The 25,016-nt window shown below is 52.6% G+C and overlaps 1 protein-coding gene across 3 annotated transcripts in view; it reads left to right on the forward strand.

Moving 5' to 3' along the window:
* The window catches only part of GABRQ (gamma-aminobutyric acid type A receptor subunit theta), a 98,697-nt gene extending 74,108 nt beyond the window's left edge, over positions 1-24,589 (forward strand). The window contains exons 5-9 of one of the 3 annotated variants that reach the window (XM_006136299.5): positions 9,193-9,275; positions 16,561-16,698; positions 18,923-19,075; positions 23,192-23,436; positions 24,013-24,589. In XM_006136299.5, coding sequence (XP_006136361.1) covers positions 9,193-9,275; positions 16,561-16,698; positions 18,923-19,075; positions 23,192-23,436; positions 24,013-24,390 — 997 coding nt within the window. In that variant the 3' untranslated portion in view covers positions 24,391-24,589. Of the gene's footprint in view, positions 1-9,192; positions 9,276-16,560; positions 16,699-18,922; positions 19,076-23,191; positions 23,449-24,012 lie in introns of all 3 variants that reach the window. The other 2 variants (XM_006136297.5, XM_075896690.2) reach the window with 2 other exon arrangements.
* Positions 24,590-25,016: the final 427 nt, after the last annotated feature.

Here is a 25,016-nt window from a genome sequence, read left to right on the forward strand (position 1 = left end):
CTGGAAGGATTAGCCTAGGGCCGATCTTCTCCCTGTATGAGCTGCGGTGGAAAAGGTCCTTGACCCTCAGGGTTCAGAGCCATTGGATAAATGTCGGTTGCGCCAGTAAAAGAGTGAGAGATAAAAGAAACACGATAGAAATTGAATCAAGCCACTGCATCTCCGTGCCGGGCCTTGTGCGGGCCAGTCCTACGTAAGCTACTCCTCCCAGATGCAGTCTCTCTGGCAAGGCTCCGTTGGCCCTGCATTTGCTCCTCTGCTGTTCCCATCCCAGTCACTGCACCAGTCTGTCAGTCTAGCTCTGCGGCACCCCAAGGGTTTAAATATTGCCCTCCCCCCACAATTTTGTCAACTCACCTCTATCCTGACCTATGCCACTCCCTTGCTGTTCTATTTCCCGGCCCCTTCAATCTCCCTCAATTCTGAGACACGTCAAATCCCATTTAATCGGTGAACTGCTTACACGAGGGCGGGCGGGGGGTTGGGCTGGAGAGCCCCTCACTTGTGGTGCGCAGCTCTGGCCAGGCTGGGCCCGCCACACACGGGGGCTGCTTTGTCCAGGCTGGAGTGCCCTCCACCCTCAGCAGACCTCTCCAGGCTGGAGCGTCGGGCGCCCCATGTCAGGCTGGAGCAGCCCCCACCGGTTAACTGGAACTGGTGAGCATCACCCGGTTAGCCATTCACATCCCTAAAGGTAACGGGAGAGAGAGGCTGGGTAGGAGCCATGCTCCTTCAGCTTTTTGGCCAGCTCTTCGGGGCTCTGCGCTCCAGCCATGGCTAGCCGCTTGTGTTAACTGGCTGCAGCACCGCAGTAAGGAAAGAGCAGCCAGGGATTTGTAAACCACCCAGGGCCGTCCGACGCTGGGTTCGCTGCCAGGCACAGAGCCGCCTTTGCCAGCACAGTTTTCTGAGGGACCTTGGTAGGAGCAAGGTTTGAGCATTTAGCAATTTTGCCTCCGTCCATTCCATTCCATTCGCTAGGGCAGGGGTGGGCAAGAATTTTTTACCAGGGGCCACTTCAGACATTTTTGAAGTGGCCCAGGACCTCACCAGGAGGGGCGTGGCCTCAGGCGGAAGGGGCGGGGCCAGGATACTTCCCTGCTTCCCCACCCACAGACCGTGATTGGTCTGGTGCTGGGGGAGCGCGTGAAGTCTTTGCCCTCCCAAGAGGTTCCCCCAGGCGCCCGTGTGCCTGGCGGTGGGAGGAGACTTTGCGCGCTCCCCTTCTGCCCCCAGGCCAATCAGGGCTTGGAGAAGTGGAGTTCACAAAGTCTCCTCCCGCCCTGCCAGGCGCTCACGGCACTTCTAAGTGCCGCACGCTCCGGGCAGGGCAGGGGCGGGGCGGAGGACACTTCATGCGCTTCCCCCGCCCTGAGGCCCTGATTGGCCTGCGGGGGTGGAGGGAAGTGGCAGGGTGTCCGTGGTCCAGATCAACCCGGTTGGTGAGCTGGACCCAGCCCGCAGAGGCCCTTTTGCCCACCCCTGTGCTAGGGCACGTCTACAATCCACGGGAGATTGATGCTGCCACGGTCGATCTTCCAGAGTTCAATTTAGTGGGTGTAGAATAGACCCGCACCATCAAACTCAAAGGGCACCCCCATCGACGCCGGTACTCCTGGCTGAAGTGCGCACGTCTGCCTGCAGCATAGACACGCCCTCTGAGGGGACCTCACGGCGGGGCGGGGGGCGGTTCGCCTCCTTACGACTCACTGATCCTGCGCTGTTTGAGTTCTGAGGCGGCCCCTGCTAACTTTCCTTCCCTTCTGGAGTCTTTCCCTTGATGGATTTTGCCTTTTTTTCCCTCCCCTTGGGAGAATTGAAATCCAGGAAGTGGCTATCAAAGGCCACAGGACGTGGTATTTTTTCTTGGCATTGACTGTGCGTTTTAGTAGCTGCTAGTGCAAACTCTAACTTCATGCACTGAAATAAATCAGCAAACCAAGAGCTGGCTCCAGCTCCACTCATGGATGGGAGCTGGCAATTGTGTCCAGTGTGCCCCTCTCTCGTGCTACGGAGGAAGGATTCCCTGAATGGAGCCCGGAGGCGCGGACACCAGACAAGGGAGAGTGAAGTCTGTTGAGTGGCGGGGAAACTCTTTTGGGTCGGAGGCCACCGACCCACAGAAAAATCAGCTGGGGGCCGCACACAAGTGAGAAGCAAAAACCCAAACCCAACCCCTCACTGGCGTGGCCCCCGATTGAGAAGGAAAAGGACTCTCCCCACATTCCCCTCACACCCCAGAGCCTGGGGGCGGGGACAGGCTAGTAATTTTTGTGTGCTCCCGCCCCACAGTGGAGCAGCGAGGGGGCAAAAGCACCAGTGTGGGCTCCCCATTGTTGGGAGGGGGAGCACAGAGCCTCGGGCAAGGCCTTAGGTTCCCCATCCCAGCATGTACAGCCTTAGCTGAGGGCCAGTTGGCTTTTAGCTCAATCTGTAGAGGCACATGGCATTAACCCCTAAGGTTGCAGGTTCAATCCATCTGGCAGAGGTCGTGGTGTCTGGTTTTGCCACGATGAAGAAAAACTTTGGAGGAGAGGGACCTCCGTCTGCTTGACAGGGCATCAGAGGGGGGCACTTACATAAGAACGGCCAGATTGGGTCAGACCAAAGGTCCGTCTCGCCCCGTGTCCTGTCTGCCCACAGTGGCCAATGCCAGATGCCCCAGAGGGAGGGAACATGACAGGTAAGCCCCACGTGATCCCTTCCCTGCCTCCCATTTCCAGACAAAGAATCACTCGCACGCACACGCCGCATTAAGAGTCTGCTCCCACTTTGGAAGGAAACTGAAGTTTTGATGAAGCTTTGCTGCTTCACCCGGCCAGCTGATGAATGTTCGTCCCATGGCCCCTTTGACGAAGGGCCTGAGGGCAAATGGATGGTGAGAGGCCAGGAAAGGGCTGGAACGAATTGCCTGGTGACGTCTAAGAGAGGGAGCGGCTATCATCCCGGGAGGGGCATGAGGCTCTGGGATAGCAAGCGAGACAGACAACCGGGGAAAGGCAGGATGAAGGGAAACGCGAAGGCCAAAGCCAGTCCAGCCCAGGTCGTTCTCAGGACCAGGTGCCTCAGGGGGTCAGAACTGATGTACGGGCTTCAGAGTGTGGCTTAGCACAGGCAGAGACTTGAATAGGGCAGGTTTAAATAGCAGCTTTGAGCTCTTTCCCTCCGTGTCGGCGATCTTATGTAATCACTCCACATAAGACAGGAGAAGCCATTAATAAACAAACAGCAATGAGGAGGATGGGAGAAGGAAACAAAATGGCTGGTATTGTGTCTGCCTGAGCTGACACCCTCAGGCAGGGGCAGAAGACAGATTTGGGGGGGCGGGGCCGGCTAGCAGGAGTCGTGTTAAGATTCAGGAGTCCTGGCAATGCTAGGAGCAAGGTGATGCAGTAGAACACCCTCCGGTCCCTCTCCTCTTGTGGTGCTAAGCGGAAGTAGAAGGATTAGGAGGCTGCGTCGGCTTTTCGTGCCCCCTGCACACACACACACAGCCTGATGGTTCGCTGTGTACGTCAGTGACAGGAAAACCCTCCCTGTTCCATTTGGCTTCTCGCACTTGTGCCCAGACCTCGGCAGACAGCACATCTCGTAGCGCATGCTTCCCTCACCGCTGCCAGGAATAGACCGACAAGTTTCCCTGAGTTCAGTGGGAGATGCGGGTGCCTGGAAGCTCAGGCTTTGAGAACAGTCCCCAGCTGCTGCCCTGAGCTGGCAATGGGAAGATGATGTTCTGGGGTACGCCCGGCCCGGCGTGGGATCCGTTCACGTTGTAACAAATCGGGAGCCAGCTCGGAACGTGGCTGCTGTCACAACCTGGCATTTCACAACAGCTCAGTGGCAACCGCAAAGGCATGTGACTCTACCACTTGTGCAGAGGGTGAATCCCCATTAGCTGCTGGCAGTATGGGGTCTATGACCTAGTGTCGGCTCTGTTTCCATCCCTTGGAGCAGGGGTGGGGAACCTGTGGCCCCTGCCTTGCCTGGATCCGGCCCCTGAGGCTTGGGGCTCCCCCCACCATGACTGGGATAGATTTTTATCCAAAGTGCTTCCAGTTCTCCTGGGCTAGATTCCTCCAGAATTGTCCCAGGAGCTTTACATTCCTCCAGAGTTGTCCCAGGAACTCTAGATTCCTCCAGAGTTGTCCCAGGAACTCTAGATTCCTCCAGAGTTGCTTCCATTTCCCACGGTGTCAAGTGTCTTGATCATCAGCACTGCAGAGAAATAGCAGCTGGGTGGGACAGGGCTGAGCAGAGATGAGTCATGCAGGAGGGCAGAATCCTGTTGGGGGGGCAGGGGAGGGGGCTGTGGTTTCAAGTAAAGGGGGTGGGGTGAGGGTCGTAGGGGTGATTGTGCCTCATCAGCAGGGGGCTAGCCAACGTGTGGGGCAGTGGGAGTCTGTGGAACCAGGCTGTTGGTGACTCCCTCCCCTTGATAGGCACTGTCTCCAGGAGTTCCCGTCCGAGCGGGACACGCCACGCACCTTTGGAATTAAAAACCAAATCAATAAGAGAGACAATCCGGCAGCATTCCAGTGCCCGTTCCAACCTCAAAGCAAGAGGTGCCTCCTTCCCTTCTGTTCCCTCCATCCTCCCCCCGCGCAGTCTCTCCCCTTCTCCTTCCCCGTTTCTCCTGGAGGCAGTGCGCGCTGTCTGTAGCTGTGCCGTGGCATGGTCTGGTCTCTGTCTCTTCCCCTCCCGTCTCACAGGGCGACATTCCTCTCCTCTGCTTTCCGCCTTCTACCCTCTTGCTCTTCTCCTGCCGTCCCTCGTCCATCTCCTTCCCTCACCGCCCCTCTGCATCTCCCTGCCGGCTCCTGATTTCTCCTGGGCTTTCCCATCTGCGCTTGCTCGCCTCTCCCCTGTCCGCCCCTTTCATTCTGCTCACTCTCCTCTCTCCTGCCTCTCTCCTTTCTCCCCTCTTTTTTGATCTCCACCCAGCAGACACTTCTTATATAATTAAAAACTCTGTGTCGCCTCCCATGTGGATCGGTGGCAGGTGCCCAGTGGACATACCCTTCGAATAGTCTCCCTAGTGCACGCGATAGATGCTGGACTGGCCGCCCTACGGACTAACATGCAGAGCTCTGCGCAGATACGCAATTTGTATTCGCATCTGCGGAAATGATCAGTGGATACCCACATCCACATCCGTGGCTACAAAGCGGATATCCACGGATTTGCGGGGCTCCACTAATTTGCAGAGCCGGAACGGTTTGGCTGGTGACAGAGCAAATCCTTCACTGATGTGCCCCACTGCCCCTCTAGACCATCTTCACAGCTCTGATATCTGGGATGTAGGCACCAGCTAGACTGAGTCCTACCAGCTCGTGCCATGTAGCCCATCGATGGCTTGGCTTTTGGTCACTGCCAAATGAGCCGTCTCAGCCTCCAGTTCAGAACAGGCCCAATGGCGAGTTGAGCCAAATAGGTTACATCTGCAGCCACGGAGGCAGAGACCACGGGCTACCAAAGAGAGGCTCCTGTTAGAACATCAGAACGGCCAGACTAGGTCAGACCAAAGATCCATCTAACCCAGTGTCCTGTCTGCCGACAGCAGCCAACGCCAGATGCCCCAGAACGAGTGAACGGAATAGGGAATCATCCAATGATCCCTCCCTTGTCATCCATTCCCAACGTCTGACAAACAGAGGCCAGTGACACCATCCCTACCCAGCCTGGCTAATAGCCATCGAGGGACCTAACCTCCATGAATCGATCTAGTTCTTCTTAGAACCCTGTTTAAGTCCCGGTCTTCACAGCCTCCTCTGGCAAGGAGTTCCACAGGTTGACCACGCGCCGCATGAAGAAAAACTGCCTTTATTTGTTTGGCACCTGCCGCCTATTGATTTCATTTGGTGACTCCTAGATCTTATGTCACGAGTAAATCACTTTTCCTTAGTCACTTTTCCCACACCTGTCATGATTCTATAGACCCCATCATCTCTCCCTTTAGTCTCCTCTTTTCTAAGCTGCAAAGTCCTGGTCTGCTGATTGAAATGGGGACGGGATCAGGTCCTACCAGCATGAACACGCGTCCAACACACATTCGACTAGACGTCTGCACTGGCTTTGGGCGGCGGAGGGCAGGCGGCCAGTCTCGTCCCAGCCATATCAGCTGGTGTAGACGCTCTCCTTTCTCCCTGCGCCATAGCTCGCTTTCATCCAGAAGATTCAGGCAGGGTTCTTGGCATCCAGGTGGTACAGACAGAAGGGTTCCCAGCACATGTTCAGACAGCAGCAGGATTACCACCAGCATCTGGAGCAGGTTCATCCATCCGCCTGCCCACATGCCGTCCCTCCGATAACATCACACCATGCAACAGAAGAGGGGCATGTGACCAGGCACTCCGAGCACGCGCTGCTGGCCAGGCACTGGGCTGTAGTGTAATTTGGAAGGGAAGGGGACAGCTGATGTGATTTTCTGGGGACGACATCATCTCACTCACATTTAGGGTGTGTCTAGACTACAGGGGTTTTTTGAAAAAAGTGGCCTTTTTCGAAAAAAACTTCCCCTGCACCTAGACTGCTGCCCTGTTCTTTCAGAAGTAAATCGAAAGAACGCAGAAAGCCTCATTTTATGAGGAAGAATGCCTTTTTTCAAACGCGCTCTTTCAAAAAAAGGCGCTACGTAATGTAAGCTGAGCATCCAGACTGCCTAGGTGCTCTCTTTCGAAAAAGCGGTTTGCTGTTTCGAAAGTACTGGTTGTCGTCTAGACGCGCTTTTTTAAAAGAGGCTTTTTTGAAACTATCTTTCGAAAAAGCCTCTTTCGCAAGAGGCTTGCAGCCTAGACGTAGTCCTATTGCCTAAGAATGACCATTTCTAACGGGCTGTGGGGTGTACTCCAAAATGCCTGGAGTCTCATCCTGCTCTTTGTTCTCCTGCTGTAAATTGAAGTCAAGCCGCTGAAAGCCAGGTTGACACCTGGAATGGGACAGGCCTTTGGCGTCTTGCAACCGCCGCGTGCTGTGTTGTGTTCGGGATCTGAAGCCAGCTCTGCAGGTGATGCCAGAGTCCTGCCGGGAGGCGTGAGGGTCATTTGAAAATCAGAGCAACTCTCCCCTAATTGTCCTTGTTCCCGCGACGCTGGGTAGGACAGACACTCTGGGAAGATTTTCGCCCACACGGTCCCGCAAAGAGGGTGGGAAATGGGTATTGACTCCATTTTTGCATCTTGCACATTAGGGAAAACCCGCTCTTTGTCTCAGGCGTGGCATAATAGGTACGGCCGATGCCATGTGTGGCATAGGAGATGAGTCGCACACATTTGGGACACCTCCATCTGCCACGCGCCCGCATTAGCCGTGGCGTGGGCTCCCCGCGGCCTGTCTTGAGTGGCGGTGTATGCCCCACAGAAACCTCGTCTCAGCCCCCCTGCGCTGCCTCCTGAGCTCAGCGCAACGGCGAAGACGGGGCAGGACGGGCATTGCCTTTCCAGCTCTCCTGTTGGAGGTGCATGGCCTGACTGCTGCCGAAGCAGTACCCGAAAGACAGAGACATTTGTGGTCGCCGTTAGGCAGCTCCTTCTCCCCCCTCTGCCATGCCCGGCATTCAGCCGAACGGGTTAATTTTCCCTTCCCACCTCGGCCCTTCCCTCTGACAAAGGGCAGTGGCCATGTTGTAGCTAGACCCCGGGAGGATATATATAAATTCTCCCTGTCTCTCCAGATCTATTTTTAGCATGGCAGGCAGTGGCAAAGGCTCTCCTCAAGGCTTCATCTCCTACAAACAGTCTTCACAGACAGCAGAGAGATAAATTTAGCACGCAAGATTTCTTAAAGAGACAGCTGCTCAGAGCAGTGGAGAGACTGCTCTGGCTCAGTGGAGTGCTAGCTCCTTTCTCCGCCCTCCCCCCTTTCAGCTCTGCCCCCCTTCTTCCCCCCACCTTTCTCTCTCTTCCTTCCTCGTTAATTCTTTTGCTTGATCTGAGTCTCATTCTCTTTGACCCGCCGTCTCCTCATTCTTTATCATCTTTTCTTTCAGTCTCTCCCGCTCCCCACCTCCCAGGCCACAGGGCTCAGAAGATAACAAAGCGTCCCTGTTAACAGTTCACTGGGCATGCCTGCTTCCCCAAATATGTGTTGCTTGATTAATGCCTTCCAGATGGTGAATTGACAGGGGTGTAGGGGGACCACATCTTCTCCGCCCTCCCCCCCCCCACCTCCAGCTACACACACGCACCCACACACTGCACAGAAAGGAGATTGCATTCAAAGGAGAGTGGGCAATCAGGTGAAAGGAAGCCATTCTGGCATGTCTGAGGGGCAGGGCACTCTGAAGACAGGGCTGCGTTGCCAGGCTGGTTAACTTGACACTGATTTGCTCTCTCCCCACTTCTGCTGCCCCCCTGCCAGCCAAAGTGCAGAACAGCCACATGCAGAGAGCGCAGCGGAGTGAACGCCTCCCCCCGGCGTTCTTCCCCCCTTCACGCGTATGATACACGCAGTCCCACGCCCCACCAACAGAAGGCTCAGCTCTCTCCCGTCACCCCCCACATTGCATACAAACATGCACAACCCCATCCGTGCGCTCCCCCCATCACAGGCGTGTGAACACACACACACACACACACACACACACACACACACACACACACACACATCTATTGCAGTGCAGCTCGCTTGTGCCGTGCCCAGTGCGTTAACATCAGGGGCATCGCTAGCCAAGGAGACAGCCGATGCGTTAGAAAGAGCGGTTCGAAGAAGGGGGGATTGGGCGAGTCAGATTCAGTGAGGGAAAAGTGTGTGCGGGTGTGGAATGGAAAATGTCATGGTGACTGGGAGAGGCTGGCGGGCTGAAGAGAGAGCTAATCAGGTAAATTATTCTTCCTTGTGCCCCAGTGCAGAGCAATTTAATCAACACACATTTTCTCTTGTAGGGGCCTGGGTGTCCTTGCTCTCTCTCTCTCCCTCACAAACAGAAATGTCTCTCTTCCTCCCTCCCTTCGCTAGCCCTGCTGCTCTCAGTGTCTTTGTCTCCCTTTCTCCATAAAGAGGGAACACAGCCCCCCCCCCTTAATAAAGATGCAGCCAGGCTGACGTGAGTCACGAAGATGTGCGCCATGCAGTGAGGGGGAGCTTCATTCAGTTCCCCTCCTCGCAGACCTCCCTCCCGGGTTACCATAGAAACAGCAGCCCCTCATGCTGCCTGACTTTCCTGTCTTCCTTTAACAATTTCTTTCTCCTTTCCAGAATCACCACCACCGCCGCTTGCATGATGGATCTGAGGAGATACCCTCTGGACCAGCAGAACTGCACGCTAGAAATCGAGAGCTGTGCGTATGCCTCGTGCTTCCCCCCTCTCGCCTCGCCATAGGATTGCACGTGTCAGAAGAGGAGGGAAAGCGGGAGAGGGGGGGATCAGCCATTCTTCTCCCGCTCCCCACTTGTGCATGCTGCCCCGGACCGAGTGCTAAGCCTCGCACAGCCGTTCGTTGCTGGTGTGGCTGGGTAGGGGTGTATGGAGGAGTCTGGCCCGCCCTCTGGGTCTCCCTTGTGAAGAATGGGAGACACTCAAGTGAACCCCAGCTGGGGAGAGACCAGAAAAAGGGCACCGGGGCACCCACGTCAAGGGGAGATGGCAAATCTTACTGTGGCGAGGGGTGTAGGTGCTGCCCTTTGCACCAGCAGCGTTTCCCGGCCCACAGAACAGGTGCAGAAGTGGCGGGATGAAAAGGCAGCAGAGTTCCCTACAGGGATGGTACAAAGCCCCAGCTGTCCGTGGTGAAGACGGTGCAGCTGGAGCTTTGCCTGTTTCGGAAGGGATGTCCCCTCTGGCTACGTCTAGACTTCAAGCCTCTTTCGAAAGAGGCTTTTTCGAAAGATATTTTCAAAAAAGCCTCTTTGGAAAAAGAGCATCTAGACTACAACCAGCACTTTCGAAAAAGCGAGCTGTTTTTTCGAAAGCGAGTCTAGACGCTCTCCTTCAAAAAAGCACAGTTTGCATTACCAAGCACCTTTTTTCGAAGGAGCACGTTTGAAAAAAGGCATTCTTCCTCGTAAAACGGAGTTTTCCGCGATCGAAAAAACTGCCGCATTCTTTCGATCTACTTTCGAAGTCTAGACTCAGGGGAAATTTTTTCGAAAAAAGGCCCCTTTTTTTAAAAAAAAAAAACCCTGTAGTCTAGACACACTCTGTGTCCACACTCTACAGTGCCCCTGTTGCTGTCGTCACGCCCCCTGTGCCGCTCAGCCCGAGTTCCAGCCACGGAACTCAATTCAATTTGGCGAGGGGCAAACTGCACGTCGCAGCCCTTAGCCCGGTGCATAAGGGAATGTAAATGAGTCCTGATGGAGGCAATAACGACATGTCATCGCTGGTGTCTCTTAGTATGTTGAGTGCAGTTTACAGCAGAACCAAGAAAACGGATGGCAGATTTGCCCACGGCTCCCCTTCTTGTGGTTGTGTTTATAGCGAGACACATTCGAGCCAATGTGTTCGCGGCTGAGCTACGGTTCCTTGCAGTGTGCAAAAGACCCATGCGGAGGAAGGTTTATTTCCTTAATGCTTTTGTCTTTTTTGGCGCATCTGAGACTAGCATGGTTACATTTTATTTCCTTTCTCTATTGTGTGCCCAGCTTGCCCGTTATGCCATGGGAATAGTAACATTTGTTGTTTCCCCCCCTCCGCCAGTTCTACCTAAACAATGTTTAAAACACCCACCGAAACACCCCTTCCACAACGGCAGGGTTATGGATTTTTAACAGCAGTGGGCAGAGAGAATCCAGAAGATGTTCTCCTCCAGCACATCCGCTTTGGGGAGTTGTAAGACAGGTCAAATGTGGGACCCAAGTTGTGTGAATCCAACAAGTTACCCAGTTCTCGGAGACATGACTGCTGGGTTGATATAGTTGGGGTTGGACCTGCTTTGGCAGGGGGCTGGACTCGATGACTTTCTGAGGTCTCTTCCAGGTCTAGGATTCTATGACCTATGAGGAGAGGCTGAGGGATTTGGGTTTGTTTAGTCTGCAGAAGAGAAGAGTGAGGGGAGATTTGAGAGCAGCCTTCAACTTCCTGAAGAGGGATTCCACAGAGGATGGCAGAACGAGGAGCAATGGTCTCAAGTTACAGTGGGGGAGGTCTAGGTTGGATATTAGGAAAAACTATTTCCCTAGGGAGGGGATTGGGGTGGTGACGTACATGGCCAGGGGGTGGGGCTGTGTACATCACCGCCTTTCCTTCCCCGAGAGACGTGAGGGAGGGTGGGGAAGCACTGGGATGGGTTCCATAGGGAGGGGGTGGAATCTCCATCCCTAGAGGTTTTTAAGTTTCAGCTTGACAAAGCCCTGACTGGGTTGATTTAGTTGGGATTGGTCCTGCTTTGGCCAAGGGGCTGGACTCAATGACCTCCTGAGGTCTCTTCCAGCCCTGGGATTCTACGAGGGACATATGAGAGCCACAGTAGAGTTTGTCACCAAGAGACGAGGCTACGTTTTGTAACCATGTGAGCTGAGAGCCTGCCCCCTGAAATGTAGCTATGTCTGCATGTGCCCCTCCTGACTAGTGTGCCAACCCTCAAAAAGGGGAGTGGGATGATAATTCCTCATTCCTGGGCAAAGGAAAGGGAAAGCTGATCTGGATTCAGTCCAGAGAAGAGGAACATAACTAATGCAGTCAACATGGTTTCATGGAAAATAGGCAAACCGACCTGCTTTCATTCTTTGGCAGATGACAAGTCTGGTTGGTAGAGGTAACAGACGCTTGTGAGGCGTTTTGACTTAGTGCCACATGACATTCCGACTACAAAGCAGCAGCACTATGCGGTATCAACAGAGCCCACGTTAACATGATAAAACCTGGCTAGCTGACAGATCTCAAAAAGGAGTCGTTAGTGGCTAATCGTCCCTGTACAAGGGGATTTCTAGTACAGCTCCTCAGGGCTTGGTGCAAGGCCCAACACCGTTTGTCGTTTTCATCCGTGATCATGGGAGAAATTTGACCAGCAGTGATTTGAGATCAGTGGCCGACAAAGAGTGTCCGATGGTAAATAGCGATGAGGAGAAGGCAGTCGTACAAAGCAATACGGGTCGCTGGCTCTTCTGGGCCCACACAAACAGCATGTGTATCAGTCCAGCCAATGCTTAGGTATGCATCTAGAAATGAGAAAGATAAGCCAGTCCTGGAGACCGGGGGACTGTACCCTGGAAAGCAGTGACTTGAAAAGGACTGAAGAGTCCTAGCAGGAAAGCCACTGAACGCTAGCCTCTCCCTGTGCAATTCTATGGCAAAAAGGGCTAATGTGCTTTTTGGAAGTCTGAGCACAGGGATAGCAAGTCGGGGAGGGAAGAGGATGTTTACCTGTACGTGGCATTGCTGGGGCTGGTATTAGAATGCTGCTCCTGGGTCTGGTGCCTACCATTAAAGCCCAGAGGATGCAGAAAAAAAGTCTCAGAAATGCTTCAAGAGCTGGAGAAAATTCCTTGCAGAAAGAGACATAAAGAGCTTGATCTGTTTAGCTTATCAAATAGAAGATTAAGAGCTGACTTGATTATGGTGTATAAGTATCCTGATGAGGAGAAACCACTTGGCCTCCTTAACCTAATGGAGAAAGGCAGAACAAGAGCCAACGGCTGGTAGCTGAAGTCAGACAAATTCAATTTCGAGATTAAACCCCGTTCTTTTTTTAAGTTAGGGTGATTCACCACTGGAAGAAACTCCCAAGGGGAATGGTGGATTCTCCATTTCTTGATGCCTTCATATCGAGACTGGCTGCTTTTCTGGGAGAGAAGTTTTGGGAAAACACACGCAAAGTATTGGACTGAAAACAGGGGTCGACGGGCAGGATTTCATGGGCTGTGATACATAAGAGCTCAGACCAGATCTGTTGGTGCCTTTTGGCCTTAAACACGATGGCTCTGTGCGGCCTTATGACCTGTCTGTCACTTCAGTCAATGGCCGTTTAGTGGCAGCAGGGGCATCAGCTACCTCTCAAGTGTGGTGTAAATCTTCTCCTCCCAAAAGAGGGAAGAATGGGCTCAGCAGGAGACCCCCACCCAATGCACAGAGGCACCAGGCTACCAGTGAGCATTCAAAGGCCAGATCCTCATCCGGTGGAACGTGGGGTCGCTCTACGGAAGTCAGTGGTGCTAGGCTGTTTTATGCAGGCGTGAATCTGGTCTAATGTCTGGGGATGGGTCTCAAAGCAGCCTTGAAGAAATGCGATGATGTCTAAGGCTGAGTGACTCTCTGCGTCTCTGCAAGTCAGGCACAGAGACAGTGCGAGTTTTGCCTCAGCTCTGTTCTGGAGGGGCCATGCACCTTCTCCCTGGTCCTTTTAATTCTTGGCCTGTCTGTGGACACTGCAGGTAGTTGGTGCCAGGAGTGAGGGTGGCTATATGTTGTGGTTGTGAACCCCTTCCCAGTAAGAATTTCCAGTCCCTTCCACATGAGCTAGCAAACTGCCAATGCTCGCATGCTATGCAGAGCCGATACAAGCTGAATATGAGTCCGCAGTGTGATGCTGTGGCAAAAAAAGCAAACATGATTCTGGGCTGCATTAACAGGTGTGTTGTAAGCAAGACAGGAGAAGTCATTCTTCCGCTCTACTCTGCGCTGGTTAGGCCTCAGTTCGAGTATTGTGTCCAGTTCTGGGCACCGCATTTCATGAAAAATGTCGAGAAATTGGAGAGGGTCCAGAGAAGAGCAACAAGAATGATGAAAGGTCTAGAGAACATGAGCTATGAGGAAGGCTGAAAAAACTGAGGTTGTTTAGTTTGGAAAAGAGAAGATTGAGGGGGGACATGAGAGCCATTTTCAGGTATCTAAAAGGGTGTCATAAGAAGGAGGGAGAAAACTTGTTCATCTTGGCCTCTGAGGATAGAACAAGAAGCAATGGGCTTAAACTGCAAGGGAGGTTTAGGTTGGACATCAGGAAAAAATTCCTAACTGTCAGAGTAGTCAAACACTGGAATAAATTGCCCAGGGAGGTTGTGGAATCCCCATCTCTGGAGATATTTAAGAGTAGGTCAGATAAATGTCTATCAGGGATGGTCTAGACAGTATTTGGTCCTGCCATGGGGGCAGGGGACTGGACTCGATGACTCTCGAGGTCCCTTCCAGTCCTAGTATTCTATGATTCTATGATACGCTGCAGTGAACAGGGACTAGTCACAGATACAAGTAAGGAGCTTCAGGGGGTAGCAAAGTCATGTGACGAATTGGGTTGTACCCACGAAAGCTCATGACACCATCGACATGTTTTGTTCCTCTATAAAGTGCTACCAGACCATTTGCTTGCTGGTTTTTTAGATACAAGTAAGATGAAAGCATCTGGCAGCATCTTCTGCAATGAGAAATACTAAACCTCTTGCACGCTTGATCTCAAAGGAGCAAGGTGAAAACAGGCCAGGGAAGGGGGGTGTGGTCACCATGCCAATGAGACACTTAGCTGCACGCGTCCCTTGTTGGCCTCATTCCCGCTACTGGCAAGAGTCGTTTGGCAGCTGTCGGGACTGGGCTCCTCTGCCCGCCCTGTCCAGCAAAGCATTGGTTATCTTGTGGTCATCCATGGGATTCCCACAAGTGCATAGTAGAGGACCAAACCCAGAAGGAATTTGCTTTAGGTCATGATGGACCAGGCTTGCATTCAATCCAGTTATACCGAAATGAAGTTATTAACTGAATGTAGCAGTTATGAATGGTTCACAATCCTGCTGGAAGGGCATAACAAGTGGGGTTCCATAGGGGGCTGTTTTGGGACCAGTTCTGTTCAATATCTTCATCAACGATTTAGATGATAGCATGGAGGGGATGCTTATTAAGTTTGCAGATGATACCAAGCTGGGAGGGTTGCAAGTGCAAGGAGGAGAGGGTCATAATTCAAAACAATCTGCACAAACTGGGGAAATGGTCTGAGGTAAATAGGATGAAGGTTAATAAGGACAAATGCAAAGTACTCCGCGTTGGAAGGAACAATCAGTTTCACACATACAGAATGGGAAGTGACTGTCTAGGAAGGAGTAGGGATTTAGGGGTCATAGTGGACCATAAGTTAAACATGAGTCAACAGTGTGATGCTGTTGCAAAAAGAGCAAACATGATTCTGGGAAGCATTAACAGGAGTGTTGCAAGCAAGACACGAGAAGTCATTTTTAGCTCTACTCTGCACTGATTAGGCATCAGTTGGAATATTGTGTCCAGTTCTGGGCACCACATTTCAAGAAAGATGTGGAGAAATTGGAGAAAGTCCAGAGAAGAGCAACAAAAACAATGAAAGGTCTAGAAAACAAGAGCTGTGAGGAAAGACTGAAAGAATTGGGCTTGTTTAGTTTAGAGAAGAGAAGACTGAGAAAGGACATGGGAGCAGTTTTCAAGTATATAAAAGGATGTGAAAAGGAGGAGGGAGAAAAATTGTTCTCCTTGGCCTCTGAGGATAGGACAAGAAGCAATGGGCTTAAACTGCAGCAAGGGAGGTTTAGGTTGGACATTAGGAAAGTGTCCAACCTAATGTCAGGGTAGTTAAACACTGGAATAAATTGCCTAGGGAAGTTGTATAATCTCCATCTCTGGAGATATTTGGTCAGGTTGGACAGACACCTGTCAGGGATGGTCTAGATGGTGCTTGGTCCTGCCGTGCGGACCTCTCGAGGTCCCTTCCAGTTCTGTGATTCTATGAAAAAGTGGAAACTAGATCATATTATGATGGATGAATATAAAAAACAACACAAGCGTGTAGGGACAGAGTGAGCAGAGTCAAGGCACAAAACAAAAAGACAGCGCCATAAAAACGTTCTGCAGCCACACTAGAAGCAAGAGGAAGAGCAATATTAGCGTAGACCCATTAGCACAGACTTCTGCTCAATGCTTTTGAGTGTGTGATGATCTAGACGATGCTCGGTGCTGCCGTGAGGGCAGGGGACTGGACTCGATGACCTCTGGAGGTCCCTGCCAGTTCTAGTGTCCTAGGATTCTAGATTCTATTAAGGAATTGGTAGTTCATTACTATTTTCCAGAGCCCTCCAGCCCTCTCTGCCGCTAAAGCTGTCCTAAACGGCTGCATTCGGCTATCAAAGAGACACTGCCCAACTGACCCAGGCGAGCATTGTGACCTACGTGAACGGGGGGTCGAGCGTCTGGAAGGAAAACGCCCCAATGTTGTGGGGTTTTCCCCATTCTTGCTGCTGTTCGTAATCCGCCGCTTTGTTGCGCTCGTATTTTGCAAACCGACAGGCACCACTTTGTGGGCCACACCAAAGCAGCTTTGTGTGAGCTCCTCGGGCTGGCCCACAGCAATAGTTCATCGCGGAAAAGCTGTGCATGTTGCCTGGGACAGAGGGTTCTGATGTTTCTAAGGAAACCAAGGATCATGTGATAGGTTTGGGGGTCAGCTCCCACCATCACCTGCCACTTTTTAGTCTTCATGAGGAGCATTGGCCATGTATTCCTGTCTTCAGGCAGCTGTTGTGCAAGTTGGGCTAAGGATCAAAGATGCATCGGGGGGGTGGGCTAGGCACTGATAAATGGACTCCATCTGGGTCCCCTGGGAAAAGTCTTTGTGGACACGGAGGTGCTGGTTGCCAGGTCTTGTTAAGCCTGGCTGTACTGTGCTTCCCCACCCACAGATGGCTACACAGTGGACGACATTGTCTTCTTCTGGCAAGGAAACAACTCAGCCGTCACGGGGATGGAGATGCTGGAGCTGCCCCAGTTCACCATCATTGAGCAGAGACTGGTCACCAGAGAAGTGGTCTTCACCACAGGTGGGGCTCTGGACAAAGGGCTTTGGGAACCAATTAAAGGCTCCTGGGTTCTAATCCTGTAGTGTCCCTTTGGAAAGTTGGTCTCTCTTCCGTTCCTACCAGCCCTGCTTTGTCAGATCCCTGCCCGCAGACCACAAGAGGTGAACAATGGTGCCTTGTTTTGCCAATACCCTCGAGATAGCTAGGCCAAAATGTTGACTTCCCTTAAACAGGGCCTCATTGGTAGGTTCCCTAATCACTCTTTCCACGTGATTACCCAGTGGCTCTTGAAGTGCCAATAAAAACTACAATAGGCTACACACAGGAGAGCTAGGAACAGACTCCAGGTCTCTTTCCTCGCAGTATAGTGCCCTAACCATTACACCAGACTACCTCCCCCCCCCCGCACCCAGTAAGTGGGTTGCCGGCCTTGAGGGTCCCTTTGTGATAACACATCATCCCCTTCTTCAGCTCTTTAGGCAGCTGGTGAGGCAGGGTATCCCCCTGGATTTTCAGCTTCACAGCAAAGGGAAGTGCTACAAAAAGGTGAGTCCTCAGTGGAATCCAGTTGTGGTGAGGCAGGCAGTGGCCACAAGTTTAAACAAACAACTATAGATTTATAGAGCAACAGATAGAAAAAAGGAGACTAAGGGGGGAATATGATAGAGGTCTATAAAACCATGACTGGTGTGGAAAAAGTGAATAAGTTTTTATTGACTTGTTCCCATAATATAAGCACTAGGGGCCACCAAATGAAATTAACGGGCAACAGGTTTAAAAAAACAAAAGGAAATTTTTCTTCACTCAGCGCACAGTCAACCTGTGGAACTCCTTGCCACAGGATGTAGTGAAGGCTAGAACTTTAACAGAGTTCAAAAAAGAGCTAGATAGATTCATGGAGGTTAGGTCCATCAATGGCTATTAGCCAGGATGGGTAGGAAAGGTGTCCCTGGCCTCTGTTTCTCTGGTGGTGAATGACAGGGGAGGGATCATGTGAGGATTACCTGTTGTGTTCCCTCTCTCTGGGGCATCTGGTATTGGCCACTGTCGGCAGACAGGACACTGGGCTGGATGGACCATTGGTCTGACCCAGTCTGGCAGTTCTTATGTTCTTATTTGTAACTAGCCAATTAACCCGTCATAAGACGGGATTTTCAGGTCTCTCCTCCACGTCGGTCTTCTCTCCTGAGCCTCCGGTCTCTCGTTCCGTCTCTGTCTCCCTCCCTCTCTCTCTCTCTCCTCCTCTGACTGCCTCTCCCCTCCTCCAGCTCTCCTCCGCCTCTTGCCTCTCACTCGGGGGACCGCAGAGTCCAAATGGCCTTTTGGGCTGCAAGCTCCCCGTGCTGCATGGAGAGCGCGGAGCCCAAACGGTCGCTTGTGCCACTTGCTCCCATGCGGTGGCCCGGCTGAGCAGCGCAGAAGTCAGCTGAGCGCCACGGCGGGAGGCAAAGGGGGGCAGGGTGGTGACATTCATGGCCAGGGGGTGGGGCCTGGAGCCGCTGTCACACCGCACATCACCGCTCCGCCCACCTTCCCCTCCTGCCGTGGTGCGTGGCTGACTTCTGCGCCGCTCAGCCAGGCCGCCACGTGGGAGCAGGAGGTCGTTTGGGCCCCGCACTCCCCATGCAGCACGGGCCACTCGGAGGGAACATCCAGCATTTCAGAAACAGCACCCCCCAGAGGGAACAGCCAGCATTTCAGAAACAGCACCCCCCAGAGGGAACAGCCAGCATTTCAGGCAACAGCGCCCCCTCAGAGGGAACAGCCAGCATTTCCGAAATAGCACCCCCCAGAGGGAACAGCCAGCATTTCAGGCAACAGTGCCCCCCAGAGGGAACAGCCAGCATTTCAGCGTTACAGACTCAGACACTGGGCTACTATATATATGATTAGCTATTTGCATTTGCCCAATTTGCATTTTATGGGTGAGCTTGCACATGAAACTGGGAGTTTATCTGAGGGGGGAGGCTGCACAGGGACCTTACTTGGGTGAGCAAGTAAGCAAGCACACGGTGTCTACAGAAGAGATCCTCTGTCCTCCCCGACTACTCACGGTTATAGATCCAAGGCATTTGCCCAAATGACCAGGCACCATCACTGTGCCGTCTGTGCAGAAGCAGACTGTGCGATTCCCTTCCCTGGCTCTACACAGCCTTGCTTCCAAAGGATTCCCAGATGATTTCCATTCCCGTTCTTGGTCCCTGCCTTCGGTAAATGACACCTCCTTTTGGTATCTGATTGGCAGGCTCTTATCTCCGCTTATCCCTGAGTTTTCGGATCAAGAGGAACATCGGTTACTTCATCCTCCAGACGTACATGCCTTCCATCCTCATCACCATCCTGTCCTGGGTCTCCTTCTGGATCAATTACGATGCCTCTGCTGCCCGGGTGGCATTGGGTAGGTCCCTTTTCACTCTACACTCTTCCTTTGGGGAGGGGAGTGGTGGAATTGTTTGGAAAAGAAAAGGAGAACACAGCGACTAAAAGAGTGACCAAGATTGCACAGCAGAATCAATACACATTGCACCGTTGATGTTCTGCCAAGAGGGCCAAATGGGAAGATACCACAATGCATCTGGTGTGATGCTTGAAAGGTGAAGTGGCATTTCCAGCCACCCCTCGTCAGAGGCAGCGCTGTCCCAAGAGGGGGATTGTAGACGCTTTGAAAATAGCAAGTCTCTGAAACGCAAATCAGAGCCTGCTACTCTCTCTAAAGGGCAGAAGTAAACTCGGCCTAACCTTTTCCTGGTGCATCTCGTCTGCCTGGTCCCGCAGGCTCAGCTGTGCTCCTTGGGACATAACAGAGAAGGGAGACATCCCCCATCACTCCCCACCCCTGCATGTCCAGTCCCTTCCTCTCTGCCCAGTTGCCTTTCTGTGGTTCAGCAATGCAGGTTACCTGCACAGAGAAGGAGGGTGGAGCCTTAGGGGCCCAGAGCAGAAGCTCGTGGAGTGCATCTGTGTATGATGCTGTTTTGAAAACACCTGTAACTTGCTTATCTGCTGAATTCATTCCTTCAGATGTGTCAAAGAGATTTGGTGACAGAGGACTAAGTCCACAACAAATCTGAAGGCTCAGAATTCAGCCCTGAGGATTTGCCCCAGGACATAAAAGCACCTGAATATCTGGCAATGTGTGAAAACCACGAGTTCTCCCGTAGCGGGGTAGGCCAGAGAGGGATTCAGGGTAATTGGTGAGTGATAGTCCCAGCAACTCCTCGGCTTCGTGGGTGTCCACTTCCACATGGTCATGGTCCCTCACTACAGCCAGCCAGCCATTTTCCCAGGGCTGGAGGTAGTGTCCAGCCTGAGCACGGCTGAGAGGCGTCTGCCACCTCCAGTGGCTGGGCCCCAACTGAGCCACATGGCCTGCCTCTTATACTTCCTGTTCCTGTGGAGGCTCCGCCCTTCCACCTCCAGCATGGCGGGCAGAGGCTTTTCTGGTTCCTGCCACCAGAGGGCATCAGGCCCTTCCACACTGTCACTCTCTAAGGAAGGCCACACCCCTTTGCTACATCTCTGCTCAGTTAACACACAAACAAGCCAAACAGACTCACCAGAATTTGCAAGAAAATCATTCCATTTTTCTGAGAACAAGCCTGAGAAATTTCAGCTCAAAGAGGCATTTGTACACCCAGATTGGTCTGTGTCTTAAGAGTCCAATCCCACACTGTGAGCTTTGCCATGAACTTTAGCGGCATCAAAATTAGACTCCAAAACGGCAGGTTACATGGGCATGCTTCCTTTGGCATTACCGTGGTACCACTTAGATGGCATTTTTCATTCTCGGGTGTGTGTCTGTCTGTCTGTCTGTCTGTCAATTGACTGGGAGGCAGATAAAACAGGTTAGATGGATGGATGGATGGACAGACAGATAACGAATGACTATGGACACGGATGGACTGTATGCAGTGTTACAAATTTCCATGCTACTTTGCAAACCCTAATAAAGACATGTTTCCTGTCCTGACAAGCTCCCACACTAATTAATACAAGGCAAATCCAGGAGAACAAATGCAGGAAAGCACGTAAGGAGAGGCGTAAGAGCTGTCCTGAATAGGGACATTTCCCTGAGACAGAGTCTCCCTGAGTGAGGGAAGAGGTGAGGATCGGGGGGAAAGAGGTGGGGTGGATTGAAGAGGTGGGTTGGGAAGAAGGAATGAAAGGTGATCGGAACACCAGAATAGAGGCACAAGAAAAGGTTCAGAGGAGAGCAGCATGCAGAAGGGACAGTCAAGTGAGGGAACCGAGATCAGTGCAGGGAGTGAGAGGAGAGCTAGAGATTTAGCAGAGTGCAGAGGTACGTTGGATCTTTCAGAGCAGAACAAGGTGCTTGAATTTGTTACTGTAGATGACAGGGAGACAATAGGAGAAGACAAAAGAGGGATGTGGCAGATAGAACAATAGGGGTATGTCTACACTACCCCCCTAGTTCGAACTAGGGGGGTAATGTATGCATACCGAACTTGCTAATGAAGCCCGGGATTTGAATTTCCCGGGCTTCATTAGCATAAAGCCGGCTCCGCCATTTTTAAAAGCCGGCTTGTTCGAACCCTGTGCCGCGCGGCTACACGCGGCACGGGCTAGATAGTTCGAACTAAGTAGTTATTCCGAACTATCTGTACGCTTCGTGGAACAAGGGCTACGTCTACATTGGCCCCTTTTCCGGAAGGGGCATGTTAATTTCACGAGTCGTAATAGGGAAATCCGCGGGGGATTTAAATATCCCCCGCGGCATTTAAATAAAAATGTCCGCCGCTTCGAAGTAGGAATAAGATCCTCCGGAAAAGGGCACTTTTTCCGGAGGATCGGGGCCAGTGTAGACGCTCTTTTCCGGCTTTTCTAAAAGCCGGAAAAAAGCGGCGGACATATTTATTTAAATGCCGCGGGGGATATTTAAATCCCCCGCGGATTTCCCTATTACGACTCGTGAAATTAACATGCCCCTTCCGGAAAAGGGGCCAATGTAGACGTAGCCAAGGTGTACAGATAGATCGGAATGGCTACATAGTTCGAACTATCTAGCCCGTGCCGCGTGTAGCCGCGCGGCACGGGGTTCGAACAAGCCGGCTTTTAAAAATGGCGGAGCCGGCTTTATGCTAATGAAGCCCGGGAAATTCAAATCCCGGGCTTCATTAGCAAGTTCGGTATGCACACATTACCCCCCTAGTTCGAACTAGGGGGGTAGTGTAGACATACCCTAGGAGAGCAAGGTGATTTCAGGTGTGGCAGCCGTTGGTGCAGAGTTCGGGGTGGAGTTAGTAGGACAGAAGGAAGAAGGTTGCTGTAATAAAGGCAGGTGATAACCAATGCATGGACAAGAGGAAAAGGTAGATGAGGATGTTCTACAGGGATATTATCTGGACATTGGGGGAGAAGGAAGAAAAAGTTCTCCATGCAACAGGGTTGGTGAGAGGCAGGACAGTAGAGTGGCAGCAGGGAAAGGATTCCCTTGTGACAATATTGAGGTTGGGGTGATAGGAGGAAACATCAGAGAGGGGGCTAAAGATCTGAGATCAGAGCCAGGTAGAGACAGAGACTTGGGACCAAGAACCACGGTTGTAGAGATGATCGTTGAAACCACAGACACAGTGAAGGTCACCAAGAAGATGAGAATGAGAGAGCAGAGTATGGGATCTTTGGGATTGCCACCATCCAGATGAGGAAGTTAAAGATCATGAGAACAGACGCTGATGGAGGATCAGCAAGGTGCATGGAGAGCTGAGCGGTGAAAGCCAAGAGAGGAGAAGGCTAAGGGGGTGAGGGGGTAGAGGGCTTCCCTGCCTAAAAAGTCAGCAGAGTGGCCAAGCAGAGCCTTTTAGCTGGGAGAAGGCTGTTGGCGACCTTGTGCAGAGCTGGGAGACTGGAGCATGGGGAAGACAGCGGGGCAGGGGCATTGGAAGGAGCTGGAGGTGAGAGCATCCAAGCCAAGAGAATGAACGAGACACTTCAGGATTCCGGAGGCAGGGTGGGCGAGGACGAGGATGGAACATGAGTGGGCTGGCAGGGGCAGGAGACAGGCGGAGGAGAGAGCAAGCGGTCAGAGAGGAAGGACTGGAGGGGGGATTAACGAGGCAGCTGGGAAGGAAGGAAGGGAGTCGGGGGACCAGGTGAGAGGTGGGCAGAGAGGAGAGTGAGTGGGAGGAGGAGGAGGGAGCCAAACTGGATGTTCTCTGCCATTCTGAGTGGAGGAGGCGGGGGATGAAGAAATGGAGGCGAGCCCGCTCTCCGTGCTGTGCTCACTGTGCTTCCTGGCTCTTCCCTACCAAGGCACCTGTTGGGAGGTGGGGCTCAGAACAGCTGTCGTCACCCGCTCAGACATCCCGCTTGTCCCTCTCTGCAGCCACACCTGCTGGAAGAGAACAGGGCTGGAGTGTCTGAGCGCCCCAGCCTCCTCTCCTGCCCCACCCCCACCCCCGCTCTGCCCCCTCCCTGGCATTGTTCTGGCGGAGACGAGCGCCATGCTGCGGCACCGGCACTGCTCCGTAACGGCGCGCACGCCCTCTCGTTGCAGGGGTCACCACGGTGCTCACGATGACCACCATCAACACCCACCTGCGGGAGACCCTCCCAAAGATCCCCTACGTCAAGGCCATCGACGTCTATCTCATGGGCTGCTTCGTCTTCGTGTTCCTGGCGCTCCTGGAATATGCCTTTGTCAACTACATTTTCTTCGGGCGGGGCCCTCGCCAGCAGAAGAAGCAGAGTGAGCGGCTCAGCAAGGCAAACAACGAGCGCCACCGATACGAGGAGAAGAGGGTGAGGGAGCAGGTGTGTCCCCTTCCTGCCTTCTGGCAGGAGAATTCATATTCTTCGTGGTGGTTCAGTCTGGGAGCTCCCTAGAGGGACTGTTCTCCCCAGTGTGACCGAGGAACCCAGTCCCCACGCTCCCTAAACCCTAGGCTAATGGGTACACCCGCTGCAAACAGATGCCCATGAGGAAAAATGCTCCTGAGGCCCCTTCCATCCTCACTGTCCCCTCGCTGACCCATGAGGTCTGTCCTCTTCTGAGAGGATGAGGGTATGACACAGGTGTGTTCCACGCGACCAGAGTGGCACGTTGTCCTCCTTGTGGCGGGAGCACCTGACGCGTCAGCCCCTGCCTCTGAAATGACAGAACGTGTTCTTCAGCTGCAGCGGCAGCATCCAGTGCTTTTCCATCTGAGGGCCAACATTCAGTCTCTGTAGATGACCCGTCCCAAGGTGTTGGTGTTGCCCAGACAACAGTCCCAAACTCTCCTTGGGGCCAGTGGGCCAAGGCAAGGGGTGACTCTGGCCCGGAGCGTGCTCTGTTCAGCGTCTCACTGGCGGTTTTCTCTCTCTTCCCCGTTCCAGGTTGACCCTTATGGCAACATTCTCCTCAGCACCCTGGAGATGAACAACGAACTGCTGGCCACGGACATGATGGGCGGCGTCGGCGACTCTCGAAACTCTGTCCTGTCCTTCGAAGGCTCAGGGATCCAGTTCCGCAAGCAGCTGGCCTCTCGGGATGGCTTTGGCCACCACCCCACCTTAGACCGCCATGTCCCTCTGACCCACCCTGCTGTTGCCCGCAACCGTGCCAACTGCCGCCTCCGCCGGCGGTCCTCTAAGCTGAAGCTCAAAATCCCGGACCTGGCAGATGTCAGCACCATTGACAAGTGGTCACGGATCATTTTTCCAATCACCTTTGGATTCTTCAACCTCATTTACTGGTTGTACTATGTAAATTAATGCCTGCGGCCTCCAGGAGCGATAGGGACAGATACTCAGACAATGACAACACAGGAGAGCTGTGGTCTTTTTGGTTTGGGTTTACTCTTTTCTCTGATTATCATTTCCTCCTTTGGTTGGTAGGTTGATTCTAAGCTTACTTTCTCTTTTCAGCACATTAGAAACACGGCGCATGGGGGAAGTGGGGCGGGGGAGTGGGGAAAGGGTCTCGGGTTTCAGGAGGGTTGGCCTGGTCTTGATTTCGGTTTTGTGCCGAAGAACTTCACCATTGTTTATAAAAAAAAAAAAAAACCAACCCAACATCGAAAAGGAAAGTTTTAAAAAAAGAAGAAGAAAAGAAAAGTTGGAATGAAACTGAGTTCAAAACAGGGGTGGAGGAATAAGCTATCTTTGAATGTGCTCCCTGGTGCCCCGCCCACATTCCCATTTTACCACCGATGTCTCATCTCTTCGTTCTTGTCGATAGCATTATTATTTTTTAATCTTTCACCCATGTTCACTGTTAGCCCTTGTCATTTCTTCCCACCTGGGTTTGCTGAGGTCGGGAAGCTCCATTTTTGCACTGCATGGTCTTTTCTTTCTCTCTCTGTCTCTTGCTTACAGGTGTAAAGGAATCTTTTAAACAA

Source organism: Pelodiscus sinensis, chromosome 13 (assembly GCF_052426305.1).
Source record: "Pelodiscus sinensis isolate ZL-2025 chromosome 13, ASM5242630v1, whole genome shotgun sequence".
In the NCBI taxonomy this organism is placed as follows: domain Eukaryota; kingdom Metazoa; phylum Chordata; order Testudines; family Trionychidae; genus Pelodiscus; species Pelodiscus sinensis.